Raw genomic sequence first — 24500 nt, 5'->3', positions numbered from 1 at the left:
TGGTAGTTGCTGTTGTTATTGTTTGGTAGTTGTTGTTGTTGTGCTAGTTGTTGTAGTTGTTGTTGTTTTGGTTGTTATTGTTGTAGTTGTTGTTGTGGTAGTTGTTGTTTTGGTTGTTGTGGTAGTTGTTGTTTTGCTGGATGTTTTGGTAGTTGTTGTTGGGGTAGTTGTTGTTTTGCTGGATGTTTTGGTAGTTGTTGTTGTTTTGGTTGTTATTGTTGTAGTTGTTGTTGTGGTAGTTGTTGTTTTGCTGGATGTTTTGGTAGTTGTTGTTGTTTTGGTTGTTATTGTTGTAGTTGTTGTTGTGGTAGTTATTGTTGTTTTGGTTGTTGTGGTAGTTGTTGTTTTGCTGGATGTTTTGGTAGTTGTTGTTGGGGTAGTTGTTGTTTTGCTGGATGTTTTGGTAGTTGTTGTTTTGGTTGTTATTGTTGTAGTTGTTGTTGTGGTAGTTATTGTTGTTTTGGTTGTTGTGGTAGTTGTTGTTTTGCTGGATGTTTTGGTAGTTGTTGTTGGGGTAGTTGTTGTTTTGCTGGATGTTTTGGTAGTTGTTGTTGTTTTGGTTGTTATTGTTGTAGTTGTTGTTGTGGTAGTTGTTGTTGTGCTAGTTGTTGTAGTTGTTGTTGTTTTGGTTGTTATTGTTGTAGTTGTTGTTGTGGTAGTTATTGTTGTTTTGGTTGTTGTGGTAGTTGTTGTTTTGCTGGATGTTTTGGTAGTTGTTGTTGTTTTGGTTGTTATTGTTGTAGTTGTTGTTGTGGTAGTTATTGTTGTTTTGGTTGTTGTGGTAGTTGTTGTTTTGCTGGATGTTTTGGTAGTTGTTGTTGGGGTAGTTGTTGTTTTGCTGGATGTTTTGGTAGTTGTTGTTGTTTTGGTTGTTATTGTTGTAGTTGTTGTTGTGGTAGTTGTTGTTTTGCTGGATGTTTTGGTAGTTGTTGTTGTTTTGGTTGTTATTGGTGTAGTTGTTGTTGTGGTAGTTGTTGTTTTGGTTGTTGTGGTAGTTGTTGTTTTGCGGGATGTTTTGGTAGTTGTTGTTGGGGTAGTTGTTGTTTTGCTGGATGTTTTGGTAGTTGTTGTTGTTTTGGTTGTTATTGTTGTAGTTGTTGTTGGGGTAGTTGTTGTTTTGCTGGATGTTTTGGTAGTTGTTGTTGTTTTGGTTGTTATTGTGGTAGTTGTTGTTTTGCTGGATGTTTTGGTAGTTGTTGTTGTTTTGGTTGTTATTGTTGTAGTTGTTGTTGTGGTAGTTGTTGTTTTGCTGGATGTTTTGGTAGTTGTTGTTGTTTTGGTTGTTATTGTTGTAGTTGTTGTTGTGGTAGTTGTTGTTTTGCTGGATGTTTTGGTAGTTGTTGTTGTTTTGGTTGTTATTGTTGTAGTTGTTGTTGTGGTAGTTATTGTTGTTTTGGTTGTTGTGGTAGTTGTTGTTTTGCTGGATGTTTTGGTAGTTGTTGTTGGGGTAGTTGTTGTTTTGCTGGATGTTTTGGTAGTTGTTGTTTTGGTTGTTATTGTTGTAGTTGTTGTTGTGGTAGTTATTGTTGTTTTGGTTGTTGTGGTAGTTGTTGTTTTGCTGGATGTTTTGGTAGTTGTTGTTGGGGTAGTTGTTGTTTTGCTGGATGTTTTGGTAGTTGTTGTTGTTTTGGTTGTTATTGTTGTAGTTGTTGTTGTGGTAGTTGTTGTTGTGCTAGTTGTTGTAGTTGTTGTTGTTTTGGTTGTTATTGTTGTAGTTGTTGTTGTGGTAGTTATTGTTGTTTTGGTTGTTGTGGTAGTTGTTGTTTTGCTGGATGTTTTGGTAGTTGTTGTTGTTTTGGTTGTTATTGTTGTAGTTGTTGTTGTGGTAGTTATTGTTGTTTTGGTTGTTGTGGTAGTTGTTGTTTTGCTGGATGTTTTGGTAGTTGTTGTTGGGGTAGTTGTTGTTTTGCTGGATGTTTTGGTAGTTGTTGTTGTTTTGGTTGTTATTGTTGTAGTTGTTGTTGTGGTAGTTGTTGTTTTGCTGGATGTTTTGGTAGTTGTTGTTGTTTTGGTTGTTATTGTTGTAGTTGTTGTTGTGGTAGTTGTTGTTTTGGTTGTTGTGGTAGTTGTTGTTTTGCGGGATGTTTTGGTAGTTGTTGTTGGGGTAGTTGTTGTTTTGCTGGATGTTTTGGTAGTTGTTGTTGTTTTGGTTGTTATTGTTGTAGTTGTTGTTGGGGTAGTTGTTGTTTTGCTGGATGTTTTGGTAGTTGTTGTTGTTTTGGTTGTTATTGTGGTAGTTGTTGTTTTGCTGGATGTTTTGGTAGTTGTTGTTGTTTTGGTTGTTATTGTTGTAGTTGTTGTTGTGGTAGTTGTTGTTTTGCTGGATGTTTTGGTAGTTGTTGTTGTTTTGGTTGTTATTGTTGTAGTTGTTGTTGTGGTAGTTATTGTTGTTTTGGTTGTTGTGGTAGTTGTTGTTTTGCTGGATGTTTTGGTAGTTGTTGTTGGGGTAGTTGTTGTTTTGCTGGATGTTTTGGTAGTTGTTGTTGTTTTGGTTGTTATTGTTGTAGTTGTTGTTGTGGTAGTTGTTGTTTTGCTGGATGTTTTGGTAGTTGTTGTTGTTTTGGTTGTTATTGTTGTAGTTGTTGTTGTGGTAGTTGTTGTTTTGGTTGTTGTGGTAGTTGTTGTTTTGCTGGATGTTTTGGTAGTTGTTGTTGTTTTGGTTGTTATTGTTGTAGTTGTTGTTGTGGTAGTTGTTGTTTTGGTTGTTGTGGTAGTTGTTGTTTTGCTGGATGTTTTGGTAGTTGTTGTTGGGGTAGTTGTTGTTTTGCTGGATGTTTTGGTAGTTGTTGTTGTTTTGGTTGTTATTGTTGTAGTTGTTGTTGGGGTAGTTGTTGTTTTGGTAGTTGTTGTTTTGGTAGTTGTTTTGGTAGTTGTTGTTGTGGTAGTTATTGTTGTTTTGGTAGTTGTTGTTGTGGTAGTTGTTGTTTTGGTAGTTGTTGTTGTGGTAGTTATTGTTGTTTTGGTAGTTGTTGTTGTGGTAGTTGTTGTTTTGCTGGATGTTTTGGTAGTTGTTGTTGTTTTGGTTGTTATTGTTGTAGTTGTTGTTGTGGTAGTTGTTGTTTTGGTTGTTGTGGTAGTTGTTGTTTTGCTGGATGTTTTGGTAGTTGTTGTTGTTTTGGTTGTTATTGTTGTAGTTGTTGTTGTGGTAGTTGTTGTTTTGGTTGTTGTGGTAGTTGTTGTTTTGCTGGATGTTTTGGTAGTTGTTGTTGGGGTAGTTGTTGTTTTGCTGGATGTTTTGGTAGTTGTTGTTGTTTTGGTTGTTATTGTTGTAGTTGTTGTTGTGGTAGTTGTTGTTTTGCTGGATGTTTTGGTAGTTGTTGTTGTTTTGGTTGTTATTGTTGTAGTTGTTGTTGTGGTAGTTATTGTTGTTTTGGTTGTTGTGGTAGTTGTTGTTTTGCTGGATGTTTTGGTAGTTGTTGTTGGGGTAGTTGTTGTTTTGCTGGATGTTTTGGTAGTTGTTGTTGTTTTGGTTGTTATTGTTGTAGTTGTTGTTGTGGTAGTTGTTGTTTTGCTGGATGTTTTGGTAGTTGTTGTTGTTTTGGTTGTTATTGTTGTAGTTGTTGTTGTGGTAGTTGTTGTTTTGGTTGTTGTGGTAGTTGTTGTTTTGCTGGATGTTTTGGTAGTTGTTGTTGGGGTAGTTGTTGTTTTGCTGGATGTTTTGGTAGTTGTTGTTGTTTTGGTTGTTATTGTTGTAGTTGTTGTTGTGGTAGTTGTTGTTTTGCTGGATGTTTTGGTAGTTGTTGTTGTTTTGGTTGTTATTGTTGTAGTTGTTGTTGTGGTAGTTGTTGTTTTGGTTGTTGTGGTAGTTGTTGTTTTGCTGGATGTTTTGGTAGTTGTTGTTGGGGTAGTTGTTGTTTTGCTGGATGTTTTGGTAGTTGTTGTTGTTTTGGTTGTTATTGTTGTAGTTGTTGTTGGGGTAGTTGTTGTTTTGGTAGTTGTTGTTTTGGTAGTTGTTTTGGTAGTTGTTGTTGTGGTAGTTATTGTTGTTTTGGTAGTTGTTGTTGTGGTAGTTATTGTTGTTTTGGTAGTTGTTGTTGTGGTAGTTATTGTTGTTTTGGTAGTTGTTGTTGTGGTAGTTATTGTTTTGTAGTTGTCGTTGTTGTTTTGGTTGTTGTGGTAGTTGTTTTTGTTTTGGTTGTTTTGGTAGTTGTTATTGTTGTTTTGATAGCTGTTGTTGTTTTGGTAGTTGTTGTTTTGGTAGTTGTTGTTGTTCTGGTGGTAGTTGTTGTTGTGGTAGATGTGGTAGTTGTTGTTGTTGTTGGTTTGGTCCCACTCCCTCCATTACACATAGTCCTACTGACCAGGTACTTCCTCATGACCAGTATAGTTCTTGTGTTGGAGGACTCTCTCTCTGTCTGTTAAGGATGTGTCATGCCGCCGTGCGATGAGGGTCTCACATGGGCCCCTGGGACTAACTACGCACCACACTACGCTCATCAACCGTACCCCTAGATATAGCTCAAAGACTTTGAGGGCCAACTTCAACCTTTGGTTACAAGGGCCAGTCCAGTGTTTACATCTCCAGTGCTCATCACTCTCGTCAGAACAGAGTCAGATTGTGCCAACAAACCTCTGATAGTTCTAAACCAGCGGAGGCCGACATCCCAAGAGACACCAATCAGTCCACTTCTATAACAAGGAGGAAACACTCATTATGGGATGTCACAGGAGAGATATTTTAATTTAATTTCACTAATGGAAGACCGCGCCCCACTCTGCTATTAAAAATAAATGGATCTAAGGGGGGGAAATGATGTTCAGACAATGAAATTAGGATTATATTAAAAAACATTATCTTGAAACGGATTCATATATACTGAAATAAATCCCCATTGCAATATCTACACAGACTGGAATCTAGCATAGTTCATATATTTTGCCCATTGTTGGAGTACGGCATGCCTTTTTTCAAAGTCAGAATCTTAAGCACCCTGGAGGACAGATACAAGTCAGAATCTTAAGCACCCTGGAGGATAGATAAAAGTCAGAATCTTAAGCACCCTGGAGGATAGATAAAAGTCAGAATCTTAAGCACCCTGGAGGACAGATAAAAGGCAGAATATTAAGCACCCTGGAGGATAGATAAAAGGCAGAATCTTAAGCACCCTGGAGGATAGATAAAAGGCAGAATCTTAAGCACCCTGGAGGACAGATACAAGTCAGAATCTTAAGCACCCTGGAGGATAGATAAAAGGCAGAATCTTAAGCACCCTGGAGGATAGATAAAAGGCAGAATCTTAAGCACCCTGGAGGATAGATAAAAGTCAGAATCTTAAGCACCCTGGAGGACAGATAAAAGGCAGAATATTAAGCACCCTGGAGGATAGATAAAAGGCAGAATCTTAAGCACCCTGGAGGATAGATAAAAGGCAGAATCTTAAGCACCCTGGAGGACAGATACAAGTCAGAATCTTAAGCACCCTGTAGGATAGATAAAAGGCAGAATCTTAAGCATCCTGGAGGATAGATAAAAGGCAGAATCTTAAGCACCCTGGAGGATAGATAAAAGGCAGAATCTTAAGCACCCTGGAGGATAGATAAAAGGCAGAATCTTAAGCACCCTGGAGGATAGATAAAAGGCAGAATCTTAAGCACCCTGGAGGATAGATAAAAGGCAGAATCTTAAGCACCCTGGAGGATAGATAAAAGGCAGAATCTTAAGCACCCTGGAGGATAGATAAAAGGCAGAATCTTAAGCACCCTGGAGGATAGATAAAAGTCTGTGTTTTTTCATGTTGTCTTACAGTACATTTACCTCAATGTTAAAAGACTGTCTGAAGACCTTCTCTCAATGGACACTCTCCCTTCATTTCTCTCTCCCTCCCTCCATTCCTCTCTCTCCCTTTCTTCCTTCCTCTCTCCCTCCCTTCCTCTCTCCCTCTCTTCCTCTCTCCCTCCATTTCGCTCTCCCTCCCTCCATTCCTCTCTCCCTCCCTCCATTCCTCTCTCCCTCGCTTCCTCCCTTCCTCTCTCCCTCCCTTCCTCTCTCCCTCCCTTCCTCTCGCTCTTGCCCTTCCTCTCTCCCTCTCTCTCCCTTCCTCTCTCTCTTTCCCTTCCTCTCTCACTCTCTCTCCCTTCCTCTCTCTCTTTCCCTTCCTCTCTCTCTCTCTCTCCCTCTTTCCCTTCCTCTCTCCCTCTCTCTACCTTCCTTTCTCTCTATTTCCCTTCCTCATCTCTCTCTCTCCCTTCCTTCCTCTCTCTCTCCCTTTCTTCCTCTCTCTCTCCTTTCCTCTCTCTCCCTTCCTCTCTTTCTTTCCCTTCCTCTCTCTCTTCCTTCCTCCCTTCCTCCCTCGCTCCCTTCCTTCCTCTCTATTTCCCTTCCTCGTCTCTCTCTCTCCCTTCCTCTCTTTCTTTCCCTTCCTCTCTCTCTCCCTTCCTCTCCCTCTTTCCCTTACTTCCTCCCTTCCTCGCTCCCTTCCTCTTTCTCTCTCTCTCTCTCTCTCTCTCTCCCTTCCTTCCTTCCTTCCTTCCTTCATCCCTCTCTTCCTTCTTCTCTCTCTTCTCTGTGAGTAAGAAGGCTGTGAGCTTCAGGCTGGCTTCTACCTCAACGAGATCTATTTTAAGCTTCTGCTCTTTTCTAACTCCTTGCAGCTATACTGATTTTAATATCAATACTAGTTATGACAATAGCCGGCCACTGAGATTTGAGGGGCTAGCAACTCACACTTCAGGCCTATTTTGCTTTTGGAACACCAATATGAGTTTGATGAGCTCCTGTGTCTGGTGAGGTGCATGCTGGGACATTAGATGTTCTCACCAGGAACCAAATGGAATAAAATGGTCTGAAACGGGGAGTTTTTGTTTTCCGTTGCAAAATGTTTTGCCACAGTGTGCACTAATGAATATGACCAAGTATAGCAGGTGGTTATCTTTAGATAGCAATATATGAACTAGACTCTCCTCTGTCTCGTGAAGGACATTACGATCCATCCAACCATTAAGCCAATTGGCGGTATGATCAGGAGGGCAGAACATTACAGAATGTATTGTGTATAACACATTTGATTGATTTAATGTTTAAATAAGTATAACAATTAATTTAATGAGAATATCTAGATCTCAGTAAAATTACAATTAATGAAATTCAACAACAACAACAAAAAGACCAGTTACTCTGTATAAAGCTAATGGTTTACTGCCATCTGGTGTTGTCATGATGTTACTGCAGTCAAAAATAAGCAACCTGGGGTTTATGCTTTTGCTACACTAGATGGCGCTCCAAACAGCTAAGTTAAAACTATTTCATCATTTATTTCTACATGTTGCCTGTAATTTCAATATAAAAGCTGTTCAAGTATTTTTTTTATATATAGTTTTCCATAAATTACCATTTTATTACAGCGGCATAAGGTAAGTCTCATTTTGATTACATGGCAAAAGTATGTGGACACCTGCTCGTCGAATATCTCACTTGAAAAATCATGGGCATGAATATGGTGTTGGTCCCACCTTTGCTGCTATAACAGCCTCAAATGTTCTGGTACGGCTTTCCACTAGATGTTGGAACATTGCTGCATGTACTTGCTTCCATTCTGCCACAAGCGCATTACTGAGGTCGGGCACTGATGTTAGGAAATTAGGTCTGGCTCTCAGTCGGTGTTCCAATTCATCCCAAAAGTGTTCGATGGGGTTGAGGTCAGGGCTCTGGGCAGGCCAGTCAAGTTCCACCCTTATCTCGACAAAACATTTCTGTGTGGACCTTGCTTCGTGCACGGGAGCATTGGCATGGTGAAAAAGGAAAGGGCCTTCCCCAAACTGTTGCAACAAAGCACAGAATCGTCTATAATGTCTTTGTATGCTACATCCTTAAGATTCCCCTTCACTGGAACTAAGGGGCCTAGCCCGAACCATGAAAAAGACAGCCGGCCTCCGATGCACAACCAAGCCACACTGCTTCTTTAACACAGCGCGCATCCAACCAGGAAGCCAGTCCCACCAATGTGTCGGAGGAAACACCGTACACCTGGCGACCTGGTCAGCGTGCACTGCGCCCGGCCCGCCACAGGAGCGATGAGACAAGGATATCTCTACTGGCCAAACAAACCCTCCAGAGTCTCTGGTGGCACAGCTAGCACTGCGACGCAGAGCCTTAGACCACTGTGCCGCAGAGCCTTAGACCACTGCGCCACCCGGGAGGCCCTATAAAGTGTATTTCTATGTTCATATACTACACCAGAGTCACATACAACACCAACATAGCAAATATATTTTTAGACACACACACACACAGATAGATACACACAACGTCTGCAAAACAAAGGAGCTGATTGTGGACTTCAGGAGGAACCAGGCTGGGCACGCCCCCATCTTGGTCAACGGAGCCGCCGTGGAGAAGGTCAAAACCGTCAAGTAACTCGGTATACACCACAGAGGAGCTGAAATGGTCAAACCACACGGACACAACGGTGAAGAAGGCAGCAACTTTTTAAACCTCAGGAGGCTGAAGAAATTCGGGAGCTCTGCCGCCACTGACCCAAAGACACTGCCGAGTGGCGCAGCGGTCTAAGGCACTGCATCTCAGTGTTTGAGGCGTCACTACACACACACACCCTGGTTCGATTCCAGTCTGTATCACAACCGACCATGATTTGGGAGCCCCATAGGGCAGCGGGACAATTGGCCCAGCGTCGTCCGGGTTCGGCTGGTGGACGCTGTCATTGTAAATAACAATTTGTTCTTAACTGACTTGCCTAGTTAAATAAAAGGTAAAAACATGTTTTCGTACACTGAGCCAAACAAATCATTGGGTGAACACCGCCTGCCCTCCAGGACACCTACAACAGGGGTTACAGGAAGGCCAATAAGAGCATCAGACATTTTCCCTGCCCCCACCCCAATGGTCATCTATCATGTTACAGTTGTAAACATGTACAGTGCATTCAGAAAGTATTCAGACCCCTTGACTTTTTCCACATTTTGTTGTTACAGCCTTATACTAAAATGGATGAAATAAAAATCTACACATAATACCCCATAATGACAAAGTCAAAAAAATGCCAAACGTATTTACACAAGTGTTCAGACCCTTTGCTATGAGACTCAAAATTAATCTCAGGTGCATCCTGTTTCCATTGATCATCCTTGAGATGTTTACACAACTTGGAGTCCACCTGTGGTAAATTCAATTGATTGGACATGATTTGGAAAGGTACACACCTGTCAATATAAGGTCCCACAGTTGACAGGTGCATGTCAGAGCAAAAACCAAGACACGAGGTCGAAGGAATTGTCCGTAGAGCTCCGAGACAGGATTGTGTCGAGGCACAGATCTGGGGAAGGGTACCAAAAAAACGTCTGCAGCATTGAAGTGGCCTCCATCATTCTTAAATGGAAGAAGTTTGGAACCACCAAGACTATTCCTAGAGATGGCCAAACTGAACAATCGGGGGAGAAGGGCCTTGGTCAGGGAGGTGACCAAGAACCCAATGGTCATTCTGCCAGGAGAGGGAGTGAGAAGGGAGGGTTTACTGTCCCTGGGGCTGTGGAGGGTTTACTGTCCCTGGGGCTGAGGGGGGGCTTACTGTCCTGGGGCTGTGGAGGGGCTTACTGTCCTGAGGCTGTGGAGGGCTTACTGTCCCTGGGGCTGTGGAGGGCTTACTGTCCTGGGGCTGTGGAGGGCTTACTGTCCTGGGGCTGTGGAGGGTTTGCTGTCCTGGGGCTGTGGGGCGGTTTACTGTCCTGGGGCTGAGGGGGGCTTACTGTCCTGGGGCTGAGGGGGGCTTACTGTCCCGGGGCGGTGGGGGGCTTACTGCCCTGGGGCGGTGGAGGGCTTACTGCCCTGGGGCGGTGGAGGGTTTACTGTCCTGGGGCTGTGGAGGGTTTACTGTCCTGGGGCTGAGGGGGGCTTACTGTCCCGGGGCGGTGGAGGGCTTACTGCCCTGGGGCTGTGGAGGGTTTACTGTCCTGGGGCTGTGGAGGGTTTACTGCCCTGGGGCTGTGGAGGGTTTACTGCCCTGGGGCTGTGGAGGGTTTACTGCCCTGGGGCTGTGGAGGGTTTACTGCCCTGGGGCTGTGGAGGGTTTACTGCCCTGGGGCTGTGGAGGGCTTACTGCCCTGGGGCTGTGGAGGGCTTACTGCCCTGGGGCTGTGGAGGGCTTACTGTCCTGGGGCTGTGGAGGGTTTACTGTCCTGGGGCTGTGGAGGGTTTACTGTCCTGGGGCTGTGGGGGGTTTACTGTCAGTTTAATGTTCTGTACACTGTATTGTTCAAGGTAAACATTCCTGGTAGTAAACTCAGTGCAGACATGAAGACTAATGTAAATTATAGAAGAGACAGGACACATTTACCTGCTATTTCCCTTTAATTTACAGCTGTGTGTAATGGTGTGTCACAATAATGACACATTAAAGTGAAATGTATCTATAAAACAACACTGAATGAGACCTACCATTTGAAAGATAACTTTTTTCTCTTTAAAGAGTAAAAAGGTTCTGCCTTCACAAAACTGAGGTAGAAGAGACCCAAGGAAATACAGAACATATCAGGTACATCATTTAAAATGTATTTGAACAACGAGTTGAAAAATGTTTGTGACCAAAAAGGTATGACAAAGTGAAAACAGGACTTTACTGCCCCCCCCCCCCCCCCCCCCATACAAAAAAACCCAACTTGTTAATTTAAAAACACATTACATTTTACAAACCTTCTGGCACAAAGAGGGAAAAAGGCACATTTCGAAAACATGACATGAAAGTACTGTAGAATTGATCATGGCGTCACATAGATGTCCGTAACTATTTCTGCTTCGTTTCTTTTAAGTGGCAAATAACAAGCAAAGCCCTGGTTGTAATAAGCCCTGGTTGTAATAAGCCCTGGTTGTAATAAGCCCTGGTTGTAATAAGCCCTGGTTGTAATAAGCCCTGGTTGTAATAAGCACTGTTTTTTTTATTCACATTAAACACAAAAAAACCCACTAAACTATCCACAAAGTAACACAAATAAATAATCACACAGAGACTTCATAATAAACTGATTTGATTGTTGCATTGGGTTAGTTATCCCGTTTAGTAAAGAGTTAACTGCATGAAACAGAACTAGTTATGACTTAAACCCCCCCCCCCCCCCCCCCAAAAAAAAAAAAAATGTCTCCTTCCATATTTGCTGGATTCCGTTTTGTACCTATTTAAAGAACCTAAAATGCACAGCTTCGAAAGCTTTTTGATTAATAAATGTGGCAATGCATGAACGAAACTGTGGTTGAGTTTACGGAAGACATTTCTAAGCAGCATTCGAAACAATTTACAAATCATTTGGGGGGAAAAAAAAGTACAGGAACTACTTGGTTGGAGGGAACTTGTTCCACTTCATCTGCAAATCAGTCACACATCTCAAAAAGCCTGGATAAGTGTTCAACAAGTCAGAAATCACATAAGAGAGGAAAATCTTAACTTCCACAATGTCACATTGTCTCCTATTGGCATCGATGCATGACTATGTGAGAATTTTGAGTGGAGGTTAAGATTCGCCCCAAAAGATTGGTTAATTTACGCAGTGTGGCTGCATTGTGCAGGCAGTCTGGAACACAGCCGTTGACAGCAGAGAGAACTGCCCAGTTAGGACGGCATGGGCCTGACCCCTGAACCCTCTTCTACGTCCGCAGGGGGGTTGGCTGACTTGTGGAAAGATGTTTCCTTGAAGATGAACCAGCAGTTACCACCCCATAATATCAGATTGAGGAATCCAAAGATCTGCCGTAAGGAGGGGGGGGAAACAAAATAATTTTTCTTAGTCAGGAAGAGTTACATTTGCTACTATGCCTCATTATGAACCTTTCCCGTTGTGAGATTGAAAGAGGGTTCTACAAAAGAGAACTTCAAGTGAAGCAGGGTTCAATTCAATCAATTGAGGAAGTAAACTTTTTTATTTTTTAAATTTTTTTTTAAAGCAGTTTCCTTGAATTGAAGGCGCAGATTATAACCAACGTACCACAGAGGAGTTGAGTCGCCCCATGTGAGGCACTGCTCCTGGCGTGCACTTGTTTCTGACGTCCTTGCAGGTGGCGATTAAGCCTACCAGGTTAGAGGGGCTGGTAGCCCACTTCACATCCGTCAGGCCTTTACCCCAGGCAGAGGAGGACACCAGCCACAGGAAGGTGAAGGCTGCGGTCACCAGCAGGTCCTGTTGGAAGGATGGGAGACATGGTAAATTAAAAAGTTCAATTACATTCAGGTTCAGGATGAAAGTTGGAACTTTAAAAAGAGAAACCCAACTAAACGGTTCCGTTAGAAAGTATTCACAACCCTTTGATTTATTCCAAATGTTGTTGTGTTACAACCCGAATTCAATAGATCAATACAATACCTCAGAATGACAAAGTGAAAACATGTTGTAGAAACGCGAAAAAAATTAAAAAATGGAAACAGAAATGTAATTATTTTATTTCAGTTTACTAAATTGTTTTTTTCATGATTCATTTTATAGCCTACTGGCAATGCCCCCAAAATTTGTTCTGTATGGTTCTGCCTGACAATAATGACTGAGGGCTGGCCACTAGCCTAATATAAACAGCCTTGCTCTAGAGGTGGTTTTAATAGCTGTAACAAACACGCCTGTTATACATACACACTACAGGATACAAGGTGCGGCAGGTAGCCCTAGTGGTTAGAGCGTTGGACTCAGATCCAATCCCCGAGATGACAAGGTAAAAATAAATCATCTGTTGCCCCTGAACAAGGCAGTTAACCCACTGTTCCTAGGTAGTAACTGAAAATAAGACTTTGTTCTTAACTGACTTGCCTGGTTAAATAAATGTAAAATAAAAATGTCTAAAACACTTGTCAATCTCAACAAACACCACCTACAGACGGGTGTGAATGACTTGATACTGACAGATTTGCTACAATGAAAGATCGCTGATAGTATTATATTGTGTTGAGTATTACAGCCGTCTGTTAGTAATATACTGGTAGTATTTTATCAACATTTGTAGGAAGATGAAAACCGAGATTCTAAAGAGTAAAATGGGCTACCGTCTCTTCTCTAACGGCACAATGTGTCAGTGTTTCAAATGAATTCGAAATCCGTGCTACCGTCGCATATCCTTGAGTGGCCCAGCCAGAGCCCGGACTTGACCGCAAACAAAACATCTCTGGAGAGAGCTGAGAATAGCTGTGCTGCAACGCTCCCCTTACAACCTGACAGAGCTTGAGAGGATCTGCAGAGAAGAACGGGAGAAACTCCCCAAATACAGCTGTGGCAAGCTTGTAGCGTCATACCCAAGAAGACTCAAGGCTGTAAATCGGTGCCAAAAGGTGCTTCAACAATGTACTGAGTAAAGGGTCTGAATACCTATGTAAATTTTACAATTTTTAATACATTTGCTAAAATGTAAAAAAAAAACAGTTTTGATTTGTCATTATGATTGATGATGAGGAGAAAAAAAAACAATTTAATCAATTTTAGAATAAAACTGAACTAAATGAAGATAAAGAGGTCTGAATACTCTCTCGAATGCACTATAATAACCTCACTCTGTAACAGGTTAGTACTGCATTCCACAAAAATGTGTTATAAGGCTTATGATTTCCATTTTAATGCATCTGATTGTTTGGGACTTAAACTAGTGAATGAGACCTGGGTTAAATACACAATGTCAAAGACTTGAAAGTATTTGATGTGCGCTTGATTTAGCTTGGTTCCAGAGGACCCCCTCAGCCTCCCCAGTTCCAGAGGACCCCCTCAGCCTCCCCAGTTCCAGAGGACCCCCTCAGCCTCCCCAGTTCCAGAGGACCCCTCAGCCTCCCCAGTTCCAGAGGACCCCTCACCCTCCCCAGTTCCAGAGGACCCCTCACCCTCCCCAGTTCCAGAGGACCCCTCACCCTCCCCAGTTCCAGGTCTTCATTGACACACCCATTAAGTGCGCTTTCTCGGACCTCGTTTTAGACTCCACGGAGGTGGTGTTAGTCGAGGTGTGGTGTTACACTTCCTTGTAGTAAAACAAGGGTAGAACCAAAAGCATGAGTTTTTTAAAATTGTATAAGAATCAATGTGTGATCCAGATTGTTTGCAGAATATTTTTTTTTAAGTGCCGATATCAGGTGTCTTTAATTACACTCGAGTCGTTTAGTGTGTTTCATGCCACTCTTAACAAAAACAGTCGAGTGAAAATAGTTCTAGGAGGATTTTGCACAACACCATCTCACCACTACCACAGAGAGCATAAACACCATCTCACCACTACCACAGAGAGCATAAACACTCATAAACACCATCTCACCACTACCACAGAGAGCATAAACACCATCTCACCACTACCACAGAGAGCATAAACACTCATCAACACCATCTCACCTCTACCACAGAGAGCATAAACACCATCTAACCACTACCACAGAGAGCATAAACACTCATCAACACCATCTCACCACTACCACAGAGAGCATAAACACTCATCAACACCATCTCACCACTACCACAGAGAGCATGAACACTCATCAACACCATCTCACCTCTACCACAGAGAGCATAAAGTTCACCATTCCAGTTTATTCACCTCAATGGGGCCAAGTTTACAGAATGTTTGCTTGTTCCCAAAGTCTCACACAGATTTCAAATGTCTTTAGCTACACACAACAAAATCTCTCAAGCTCTTTAGTGTTCAAGTCGTTCTATAGACGGGCTCAACACCTACCACCTTCAACTCACCACTACAACAACAACAACAAAAGAGCATGAACAGAACAATTCCCAGTTAAAATCACCACAATGGGGCCGCGGCTGGTCTGCCTGTAGACGTGCTGGTAACCCAGGTAGATCACCAGGCTGGCGGTGCTGTAGAGGAAGGCAAACACCCCGATACAGACGTAGAACTCGGCTGAGGAGGAGTAGTCGCCGGTCAGATAGGTCTGGATAGTGCTGGAGTCGTTCTTACAGGAGGGGACAGTGTATGGATGAGCCATGAGTCTGTAGGAGTAGAGTGAGATAAGGTTGTGTTCACAAGGGACGAACACGCACGCACACACACACACACTTCTCAGGTCAGTCATAGTCGTACATAAATGCATGTTTTTGTTTTATGTTCTGCTTACCTGAACGGGTAGTTAAAGTCAGCAGTGATTTCTTGGCTTCTGCTTCCCTGGCACAGCACGTTGATGCTCGTAGCGCCGGCATAACCCGACGTTGTAGCGAAGGCAAATATGGAGAAGACCTGCAGAGAGACGAAAGCTCAAATAAGGACAGGACACAATCAAAATGAAAGAAGCAGATGACACACGACAGGACATAACTTTCTGAAATTACGTTCAGTCCAAAAACCTACAGAACGAAAGAAAAAAAAAACAGACCTTCAGGAGTCTCAACAGGACGTGACTGGGTTGGATAGGGGCACTAGGCGTTATTTTTTTAATGACTATGTCACCCCGTGGTAACTATAACGCCAGTTTGCCTTACAGGTTTAAAGCAGTCTGAAGGCGTTGTGACAGGAGTTGATAGGTCAGGTAACGGATCAGATAGAACTACTGACAGAATGTGGAGCAAGACTGGATCATAGGGGCCTTCGAGTCATCGTGGATGAGTCACACACATACTAGAATGACATCCTTCCTCACAGGAAGTGATTTTTATCACTTGAATATAGAATGAAAAAAAAACAGCCTTAGAGAAATCAACTGTGGTTGTAGAACTGTAGTGACGGTCTGGGTTTGATCCAAGGGTTAAATGTTTATGTAAACATTTATTTTTGCCCGCAACCAAAAAAAAAACAATCATGATTTATGTTCAGTTTAAAAGTTATTTTAGTTTGTTTTGGAGTCAAACATAGTTTCAGTATATTTTGTTTTTTCCAAACAGATTTGTACATTTTTTCCCCCCATTTGTTTTTCATTTGAGTTTTATAAGCTACTGGCAATGCCCCCAAAATCTGTTCTGTATGGTTCTGCCTGACAATAATGACTGAGGTCTGGCCACTAGCCTACTATAAACAGCCTTGCTCTAGAGGTGGTTTTAATAGCTGTAACAAACACGCCTGTTATACATACACACTACAGGATACAAGGGGCGGCAGGTAGCCTAGTGGTTAGAGCGTTGGACTCAGATCCAATCCCCGAGATGACAAGGTAAAAATAAATCCTCTGTTGCCCCTGAACAAGGCAGTTAACCCACTGTTCCTAGGTAGTAACTGAAAATAAGACTTTGTTCTTCACTGACTTGCCTGGTTAAATACATGTAAAATAAAATTGTCTAAAACACTTGACAATCTCAAGAAACACCACCTACAGACGGGTGTGAATGACTTGATACTGACAGATTTGCTGCAATGAAAGATGGCTGATAGTATTATATTGTGTTGAGTATTACAGCCGTCTGTTAGTAATATACTGGTAATAGAGGTCAACCGATTAATCGGAATGGCCGATTAATTAGGGGCGATTTTAAGTTGTCATAACAATCGGAAATCTGTATTTTTGGACACCGATTTTTTTATTTATTCACTTTTATTTAATCTTTATTTAACTAGGCAGGTCAGTCAAGAACATATTCTTATTTTCAATGACGGCCTAGGAACTGTGGGTTAACTGCCCCGTTCAGGGGCAGAGCGACAGATTTTTACCTTGTCAGCTCGGGGGATCCAATCTTGCAACCTTACAGTTAACTAGTTCAACGCTCTAACCACCTGCCTCTCATTGCACTCCACAAGGAGACTGCCTGTTATGCGAATGCAGTAGAAGCCGAGGTAAGTTGCTAGCTAGCATTAAACTTATCTTATAAAAAAAAAAATCTATCAATCGTAATCACTAGTTAACTACACATGGTTGATGATATTACTAGTTTATCTAGCGTGTCGTGCGTTGCTTATAATCGATGTGGTGCGTATCGTTGCGCCAATGTGTACCTAACCATAAATATCAATGCCTTTCTTAAAATCAACACACAGAAGTATGTTTTTAAACCTGCATATTTAGCTCAAATAAATCCAGGTTAGCAGGCAATATTAACCAGGTGAAATTGTGTCAGTGTATATGCAATAGTTTGGGCCGCCTAATTTGCCAGGATTTTACGTAATTATGACATGACATTGAAGATTGTGCAATGTAACAGGAATATTTAGACTTATGGATGCCACCCGTTAGATAAAATACATAACGGTTAACTTTCTTACATGGCACATATTGCACTTTTACTTTCTTGCATTATTTAAACCAAATTGAACATGTTTCATTATTTATTTGAGGCTAAATTGATTTTATTGATGTATTATATTAAGTTAAAATAAGTGTTCATTCAGTATTGCTGTAATTGTCATTATTACAAATAAATAAATAAAAATTGTCCGATTAATCGGTATCGGCTTTTTTTGATCCTCCAATAAATCGGTATAATTGTTGAAAAATCATAATCGGTCAACCTCTAACTGGTAGTATTTTATCAACATTACCAGTCAGATGAAAACGATAATCTAAAGAGGTATGTATGGTCTATAGTATTTTGTAACTAACTGCACAATGTGTTCCGTGTCACAACTCAGACAGGCAGTCATAACATGCTTCGCAAACTACAATGTAACAATCTCATAATTGCAACCATGTTTAATGTTCCGTTGACTACAACGAAGTTCTTACAATATAGGTTCAGGACGCCTAAATGATTACATTGTACTTACATGATGAATAGGTGAACTCTTACCATACCACCACTATGGGCATGCTCTGTACAGTGACAAGGTAGTTTCAACCAATTAGAAACCCATTCTGCCATACTAAGACCAGTGAAATGTAGGTTAAACTGACAAGAGTGAAGAGCAGAAACAAGCAAGTCGCAGCAATGAAGAACGCGAAGGGGTGGGGGATTTTCCCGCACAACACCAGCAACATGGTTTAAAAAGTCACCGGTTGCATAGGCCTAAATGATTTAGCTAAATAAAAACATATATTTGATACATTGACTTCCTCTCCATCCTAGGCCACATAATAACTAAGCGAAATTAGTCGTCGATGTAACGTTACTTCACATCAACAGCGTTGAGCCTAATCGAGGCTATTTTTTGGTTAGACCGAAAGCCGTTTTGTTTTTTAAATAAAAACTTCATATTATGTGACGTGGGAGCGCCAGTCCGTCCACACGTCTCAACTCCGTCCGTGTAGAGTACATCTCCGGGTTGAGCTCTACTTGGTTACCTACATAATATCCTAATATGTAAAGAAGAACAAAAAAACTCACTTACCCATTCAAGCACTCTAATAAATGCCAAGGGCTCTTTCAAGGGCCCCAGGTCAAGAGCAAATCCTGAAGTCAGAATGTTCTTTTGATATTCAGGGACGAAGAGGTAAACAACGTTTTTATTAGCTAAAACAAGGTGTTCGTTAGAGCTTCCGCATTCAACCACCACATGCATTGATTACCACGCAATATGTTTGCGGAATAGAAGTAGCTTGAAAATTATATTTAGAAAACACATAAAAACGTATTTGACACGCTGTTGTTACCTGGGATATCCCGTCCATCGTACCACTATCCAAGTGTATTTCTCGGACAGTATTAAACACTTAGACAATTACAAAATAATTTTCGAAATTTATGTCAAACTTTTTGTGTGTGTGAAAAGCGCTGCACACGTGATCACCGACGTTCTTAAAGTGACACGTTGTGAATGGATAGTCCGCCTTTCCGTCTTCAACTTCGTCTTCTTCTATGATATCATGGCGGTCCGCAAACAATCGTTTAAATGCATACCGCCACCTACTGTGTGGAAGGTTCGATCAATCGCGATCTGCCCGATTCTGTATTACCATGAAAATACAACTCTAAACCAAATAAATCCCTGACTTCTGCCACACCCCTCTCCCCAACCCCAGTAAACTGTATCTATATCATGCTGAAACACTCCACCCAGCATGTCAACAACCATTTCAACAATAACATCTGTTACCCCCCCAATATATGTTTTGCCATCTCCACAATAACCTTCAACCTTGCAATTCTGCTTTCCACAACCCAAGTCGTATTTTTTTATTTTTTTTATTAACAAATATCAGCAAACAAAAGAGGAATAGTCACATGCAAACTATTTATATTGCCAGGAATCCTAAACAAACAAATCATATTCATTAATAATACAAGTTTTAATTGCCTTTTTGTTTTTCAGTTTAGTTAAAGTATTGCCACATTGTACCCAAGTCGTATTGATAGCCTTACTAATAAAAGCTATGAAGTGAACTTTATTCATTATCAAAAGTGTCCTTTGACACCACACATTACTGCACCTGTACATAGCCCACCTATAATTTAGCCCAAACAACTACCTCTTTCCCTACTGTATTTCATTTATTTATTTATTTTGCTCCTTTGCACCCCATTATTTTAATTTCTACTTTGCACATTCTCCCATTGCAAATCTACCATTCCAGTGTTTTACTTGCTATATTGTATTTACTTTGCCACCATGGCCTTTTTTGCCTTTACCTCCCTTATCTCACCTCATTTGCTCACATCGTATATAGACTTGTTTATACTGTATTATTGACTGTATGTTTGTTTTACTCCATGTGTAACTCTGTGTCGTTGTATGTGTCGAACTGCTTTGCTTTATCTTGGCCAGGTCGCAATTGTAAATGACAACTTGTTCTCAACTTGCCTACCTGGTTAAATAAAGGTGAAAAAAAAACATTAATGAACAAGATTTCTGAACAGGCCTTGAAACCATGACAGGACCATCAGAAACATCAGCCCTGACAGCAGGTCCACTTACTACAGATACATCCATGTCAGCTTCATCAGCAGGTCTACTTACTACAGGTACATCCATGTCAGCTCCATCAGTAGGTCCACTTACTACAGATACATCCATGTCAGCTCCATCAGCCCCGACAGCAGGTCCACTTACTACAGATACATAGATGTCAGCTCCATCAGTAGGTCTACTTACTACAGGTGCATCCATGTCAGCTCCATCAGTAGGTCTACTTACTACAGGTACATCCATGTCAGCTCCATCAGTCTGACAGCAGGTCCACTTACTACAGATACATAGATGTCAGCTCCATCAGTAGGTCTACTTACTACAGGTACATCCATGTCAGCTCCATCAGCAGGTCCACTTACTACAGATACATCCATGGCAGCTCCATCAGTAGGTCCACTTACTACAGGTACATCCATGTCAGCTCCATCAGTCTGACAGTAGGTCCACTTACTACAGCTCCATCAGTCTGCACTGTAGTTCTACCAATCTGTTTTATGGCCTCTGAGTATGATACATCATGACTGATCCTTTATCTCTGAGCCTCTCTAGCCTCTCTCTGTACCTGTCATCCACCAAATGCTGCACTGTGTTCTCCCCCCCCCCCCCCCCTCAATTACAGCACTTAACCTTCACATTGCTTCCACATTCACCATAATCATGTTCTCCTCCTACAGCACTTAACCTTCACATTGCTTCCACATTCACCATAATCATGTTCTCCTCCTACAGCACTTAACCTTCACATTGCTTCCACATTCACCATAATCATGTTCTCCCCACATTGCTTCCACATTCACCATAATCATGTTCTCCTCCACACTTGACACATCTTTTCTTTCCTTTACACTGAGCAGCTACATGTCCCATTCTTTGGGGCAGTTAATACACCATACTGCATATGGAAAAAAAATGATCTAAAATTGAAACTAAGGATTTTTTTATTATTTAACCTTTAAGAACAAATTCTTATTTACAATGACAGCCAAGCTAGTTCTCTATTGGCCAGTCTGTCCAACCCCGGACAAATTGTGCGGCTCCCTATGGGACTCCCAATCACGGCCGAGGGAGTGATACAGCCTGGATTCGAACCAGGGACTGTAGTGACGCCGCTTGCGCTAAGATGCAGTGCCTTAGAGCGCTGTGCCACTCGGGGAGCCCCGATCTGAACTTTTCCAGACAAGACTTTCTCAAACCTCAGCATCACAGATTAGCTTTCCCTTCTTCGACTCTCTTTCCTACTGATCAACCTTTTCGGCCTCAATCACTCTGCCTCGCTTCACATGTTCTTTAATATCATCTGTGGACATAGATAATGGGACACCAGTGATGACTCCCCTCAATCTAGCATAAGCACCAGGGACATGGTTTTTAATCTTCTTCCCATTAAGCTTTTCCATTTTAAAAATCTTCTCTTACTGAGCCTGGCTGCCACACAATATTAACAATCTACCATTTCCAATGAACCAAGCTAATTTCACTTCACCTACCTCTTTCTCTATGGTATGAGTTAGTCTGATAGGGTGTAAGTGAGGCCCTGTGGTCTCATCAAACACTATCACCACTTTCCACTCCAACACATCACCACTCCTGCTTCCTACCTTGGCCCTCTTTATGCTTTCTTTACTAGATGCTCAACTGCTTTCTGTATCATGATCTCTCTTCTTCCCGTGTCTTTCTGTATCATGATCTCTCTTCTTCCTGTGTCTTTCTGTATCATGATCTCTCTTCTTCCTGTGTCTTTCTGTATCATGATCTCTCTTCTTCCTGTGTCTTTCTGTATCATGATCTCTCTTCTTCCTGTGTCTTTCTGTATCATGATCTCTCTTCTTCCTGTGTCTTTCTGTATCATGATCTCTCTTCTTCCTGTGTCTTTCTGTATCATGATCTCTCTTCTTCCTGTGTCTTTCTGTATCATGATCTCTCTTCTTCCAGCACAGCTGTTGCTTTACCAACTTTTTCTCAATTTCCTCCATTTTGTCCGCACTACTCGCCGCCATTTCCCATTCCCTGAACTTTGGATCAACTCTACACGCTTCACCAATCAAGGAGCCTCTGGAAAATAACATACACAACTCGACATCGCACGGGACAATGCTGGCCTTCCAACCTCGCTGCAGCCCACCCCCCCGACCACCATTCTAAGTCACCATTCTAAGTCACCAGTCTAAGTCACCTTTCTAAGTCACCATTCTAAGTCACCATTCTAAGTCAGCTTTCTAAGCCACCTTTCTAAGTCACCATTCTAAGTCACCATTCTAAGTCACCAGTCTAAGTCACCTTTCTAAGTCACCTTTCTAAGTCACCTTTCTAAGTCACCATTCTAAGTCACCTTTCTAAGTCACCATTCTAAGTCTACTTTCTAAGCCACCATTCTAAGTCACCTTTCTAAGTCACCATTCTAAGTCACCATTCTAAGTCACCTTTCTAAGCCACCTTTCTAAGTCACCTTTCTAAGTCACCTTTCTAAGTCACCATTCTAAGTCACCTTTCTAAGTCACCATTCTAAGCCACCATTCTAAGTCACCTTTCTATGTCTCTGTAGTTTATCCCTCTTGCTTCATCTCCTCCTAACTGTTAAAGAAAAGACGATATCTTTTCATCACCTTCTGCAAACAATCAATGTAACAATCATTGTAAAAAAAAAAAGTATAATAACATATATATTACATATAATTCTGAATGAGTCGTGAATAATGACGAGTGACAAGGTTACAGAGGCATACCCCTCAAAAATGCTAACCTCTCCTGTTATTTGTAATGGTGAGAAGTCTGCATGTTTTGGGGACATGTTCTTTGTGCATCTGTAAAGTTCTCACTCATCATTATATGTAATCATTATCCGTTGTGGGGTGGCAGGTAGCCTAGTGGTTAGAGTGTAGAGGCGGCAGGTAGCCTAGTGGTTAGAGTGTAGAGGCGGCAGGTAGCCTAGTGGTTAGAGTGTAGAGGCGGCAGGTAGCCTAGTGGTTAGAGTGTAGAGGTGGCAGGTAGCCTAGTGGTTAGAGAGTAGAGGAGGCAGGTAGCCTAGTGGTTAGAGTGTAGAGGAGGCAGGTAGCCTAGTGGTTAGAGTGTAGAGGCGACAGGTAGCCTAGTGGTTAGAGTGTAGAGGCGGCAGGTAGCCTAGTGGTTAGAGTGTAGAGGCGACAGGTAGCCTAGTGGTTAGAGTGTAGAGGCGACAGGTAGCCTAGTGGTTAGAGCGTTGGACTAGTAACCGTAAGGTTGCAAAATCGAATCCCCCGAGCTGACAAGGTAAAAAAAAAAAATGTTGTTCTGCCCCTGAACAAGGCAGTTAACCCGCTGTTACCCTGAGCGAGGCAGTTAACCCACTGTTACCCTGAACAAGGCAGTTAACCCACTGTTACCCTGAACAAGGCAGTTAACCCACTGTTACCCTGAACAAGGCAGTTAACCCACTGTTACCCTGAGCGAGGCAGTTAACCCACTGTTACCCTGAACAAGGCAGTTAACCCACTGTTACCCTGAACAAGGCAGTTAACCCACTGTTACCCTGAACAAGGCAGTTAACCCACTGTTCCCCGGTAGGCCGTCATTGAAAATAAATAATAATAAGAATTTGTTCTTAACTGACTTGCCTTGTCAAATAAAGGTAAAAAAATATATATAATAATGGTAGTATACACATAGAAGTGTTCATAAACATACTATATTCTTAATTACAATAAAAGTGACCGCAAAATGACACTACATTATTTACCATTCATTTCTATTTGGCTCAAAATAATCTGAAACAACCAAAACAAACAGCAAATGCATCCAACACGTTTCTAGAGTCACAAACTTGATGTACCCATTGCATGCTGGGAATATGAAACCAAATAGGTCGATCCGATTGAAACATTTGACTCAATGTAACACGCTATAAGTGAATTTGTCCAAATACTTATGACACCTTTTAAAATGTGGTGGACTAGATACACAAAGTGCATTTATTTCCAAACGGTAAAATGGCAAAACCCTCAAATAAACGGAGATATTCTGTACTGTTGCCTCATTATTATTATTATTATTATTAATTTTTTAAATCTAAAATCCAAAATGCTGGTAGTATAGAGGCAAATAAAAAGTTTTAGCTTCTATGGGAGTGTATGTTCAAGACAGATGCATGACATTGCTTAATTTAAAGGTTCATAACATTGATTCATATGTCCTCTGTTGAACAAGTTGATGCCCTTCCTTTCTCTAATCTCTGTCAATGAATTCTCCTGGTTTCTCTCTGAACACGGAAGCCCAAGCCCTGTTGCCCACCAAGCGGCCAGACCCTGAACAACCAGCCATTTCTCTCTGAACACGGAAGCCTAGCCCTGTTGCCCACCAAGCGGCCAGACCCTGAACAACCAGCCATTTCTCTCTGAACACGGAAGCCTAGCCCTGTTGCCCACCAAGCGGCCAGACCCTGAACAACCAGTCATTTCTCTCTGAACACGGAAACCCAGACCTGTTGCCCACCAAGCGGCCAGACCCGGAACAACCAACCATTTCTCTCTGAACACAGAAGCCCAAGCCCTGTTGCCCACCAAGCGGCCAGACCCTGAACAACCAGTAATTTCTCTCTGAACACGGAAGCCCAGCCCTGTTGCCACACCAAGCGGCCAGACCCGGAACAACCAGCAGTTACTGTTAGAAAGGCTCCAGTCACAGTTTTCTCCACATCGTTGGGCACATCTCCAACAAGGAATAAGACTTTTGTTTGTTCTACACATTATGATGGTGGACTGGGCGTCCATGTTGGGGCCATGGGGGATGGGTCGCCTGTGCATTGTACAGTTCTGTCTACATCCTAAATGGAAACCTGATCTCTACATAGTGG

General features: G+C 41.9%; 1 protein-coding gene and 1 long non-coding RNA gene across 2 annotated transcripts; both read right to left on the bottom strand.

Moving 5' to 3' along the window:
• Positions 1-11411: 11411 nt before the first annotated feature.
• sypl2b (synaptophysin-like 2b) lies at positions 11412-18588 on the bottom strand. The gene is made up of 6 exons (XM_021567151.2): positions 18420-18588; positions 18158-18235; positions 15027-15145; positions 14700-14901; positions 11926-12117; positions 11412-11687 (listed from the first exon to the last, which is right to left on the bottom strand). Exons 1-6 carry the CDS (start codon positions 18435-18437, stop codon positions 11553-11555), a joined length of 744 nt encoding a protein of 247 aa, XP_021422826.2. The 5' UTR covers positions 18438-18588; the 3' UTR covers positions 11412-11552.
• LOC118939587 lies at positions 14022-14693 on the bottom strand. Its single transcript, XR_005036621.1, has 2 exons — positions 14322-14693; positions 14022-14289 (listed from the first exon to the last, which is right to left on the bottom strand). It is a non-coding gene; the product is annotated as an uncharacterized LOC118939587 (long non-coding RNA).
• Positions 18589-24500: the final 5912 nt, after the last annotated feature.

This window comes from Oncorhynchus mykiss, chromosome 16, assembly GCF_013265735.2.
Source record: "Oncorhynchus mykiss isolate Arlee chromosome 16, USDA_OmykA_1.1, whole genome shotgun sequence".
In the NCBI taxonomy this organism is placed as follows: domain Eukaryota; kingdom Metazoa; phylum Chordata; class Actinopteri; order Salmoniformes; family Salmonidae; genus Oncorhynchus; species Oncorhynchus mykiss.
This window is presented reverse-complemented; position numbering and strand designations above follow the sequence as displayed.

Excerpts from the sequence above, each read along its gene's own strand:
- sypl2b (XM_021567151.2), bottom strand. Across the intron at positions 14,902-15,026 it reads GACTTTAACTACCCGTTCAG|ACTCATGGCTCATCCATACA; the intron begins GTAAGCAGAACA and ends CTACTCCTACAG. Across the intron at positions 12,118-14,699 it reads CCAGCCGCGGCCCCATTGTG|GACCTGCTGGTGACCGCAGC; the intron begins GTGATTTTAACT and ends TCCTTCCAACAG.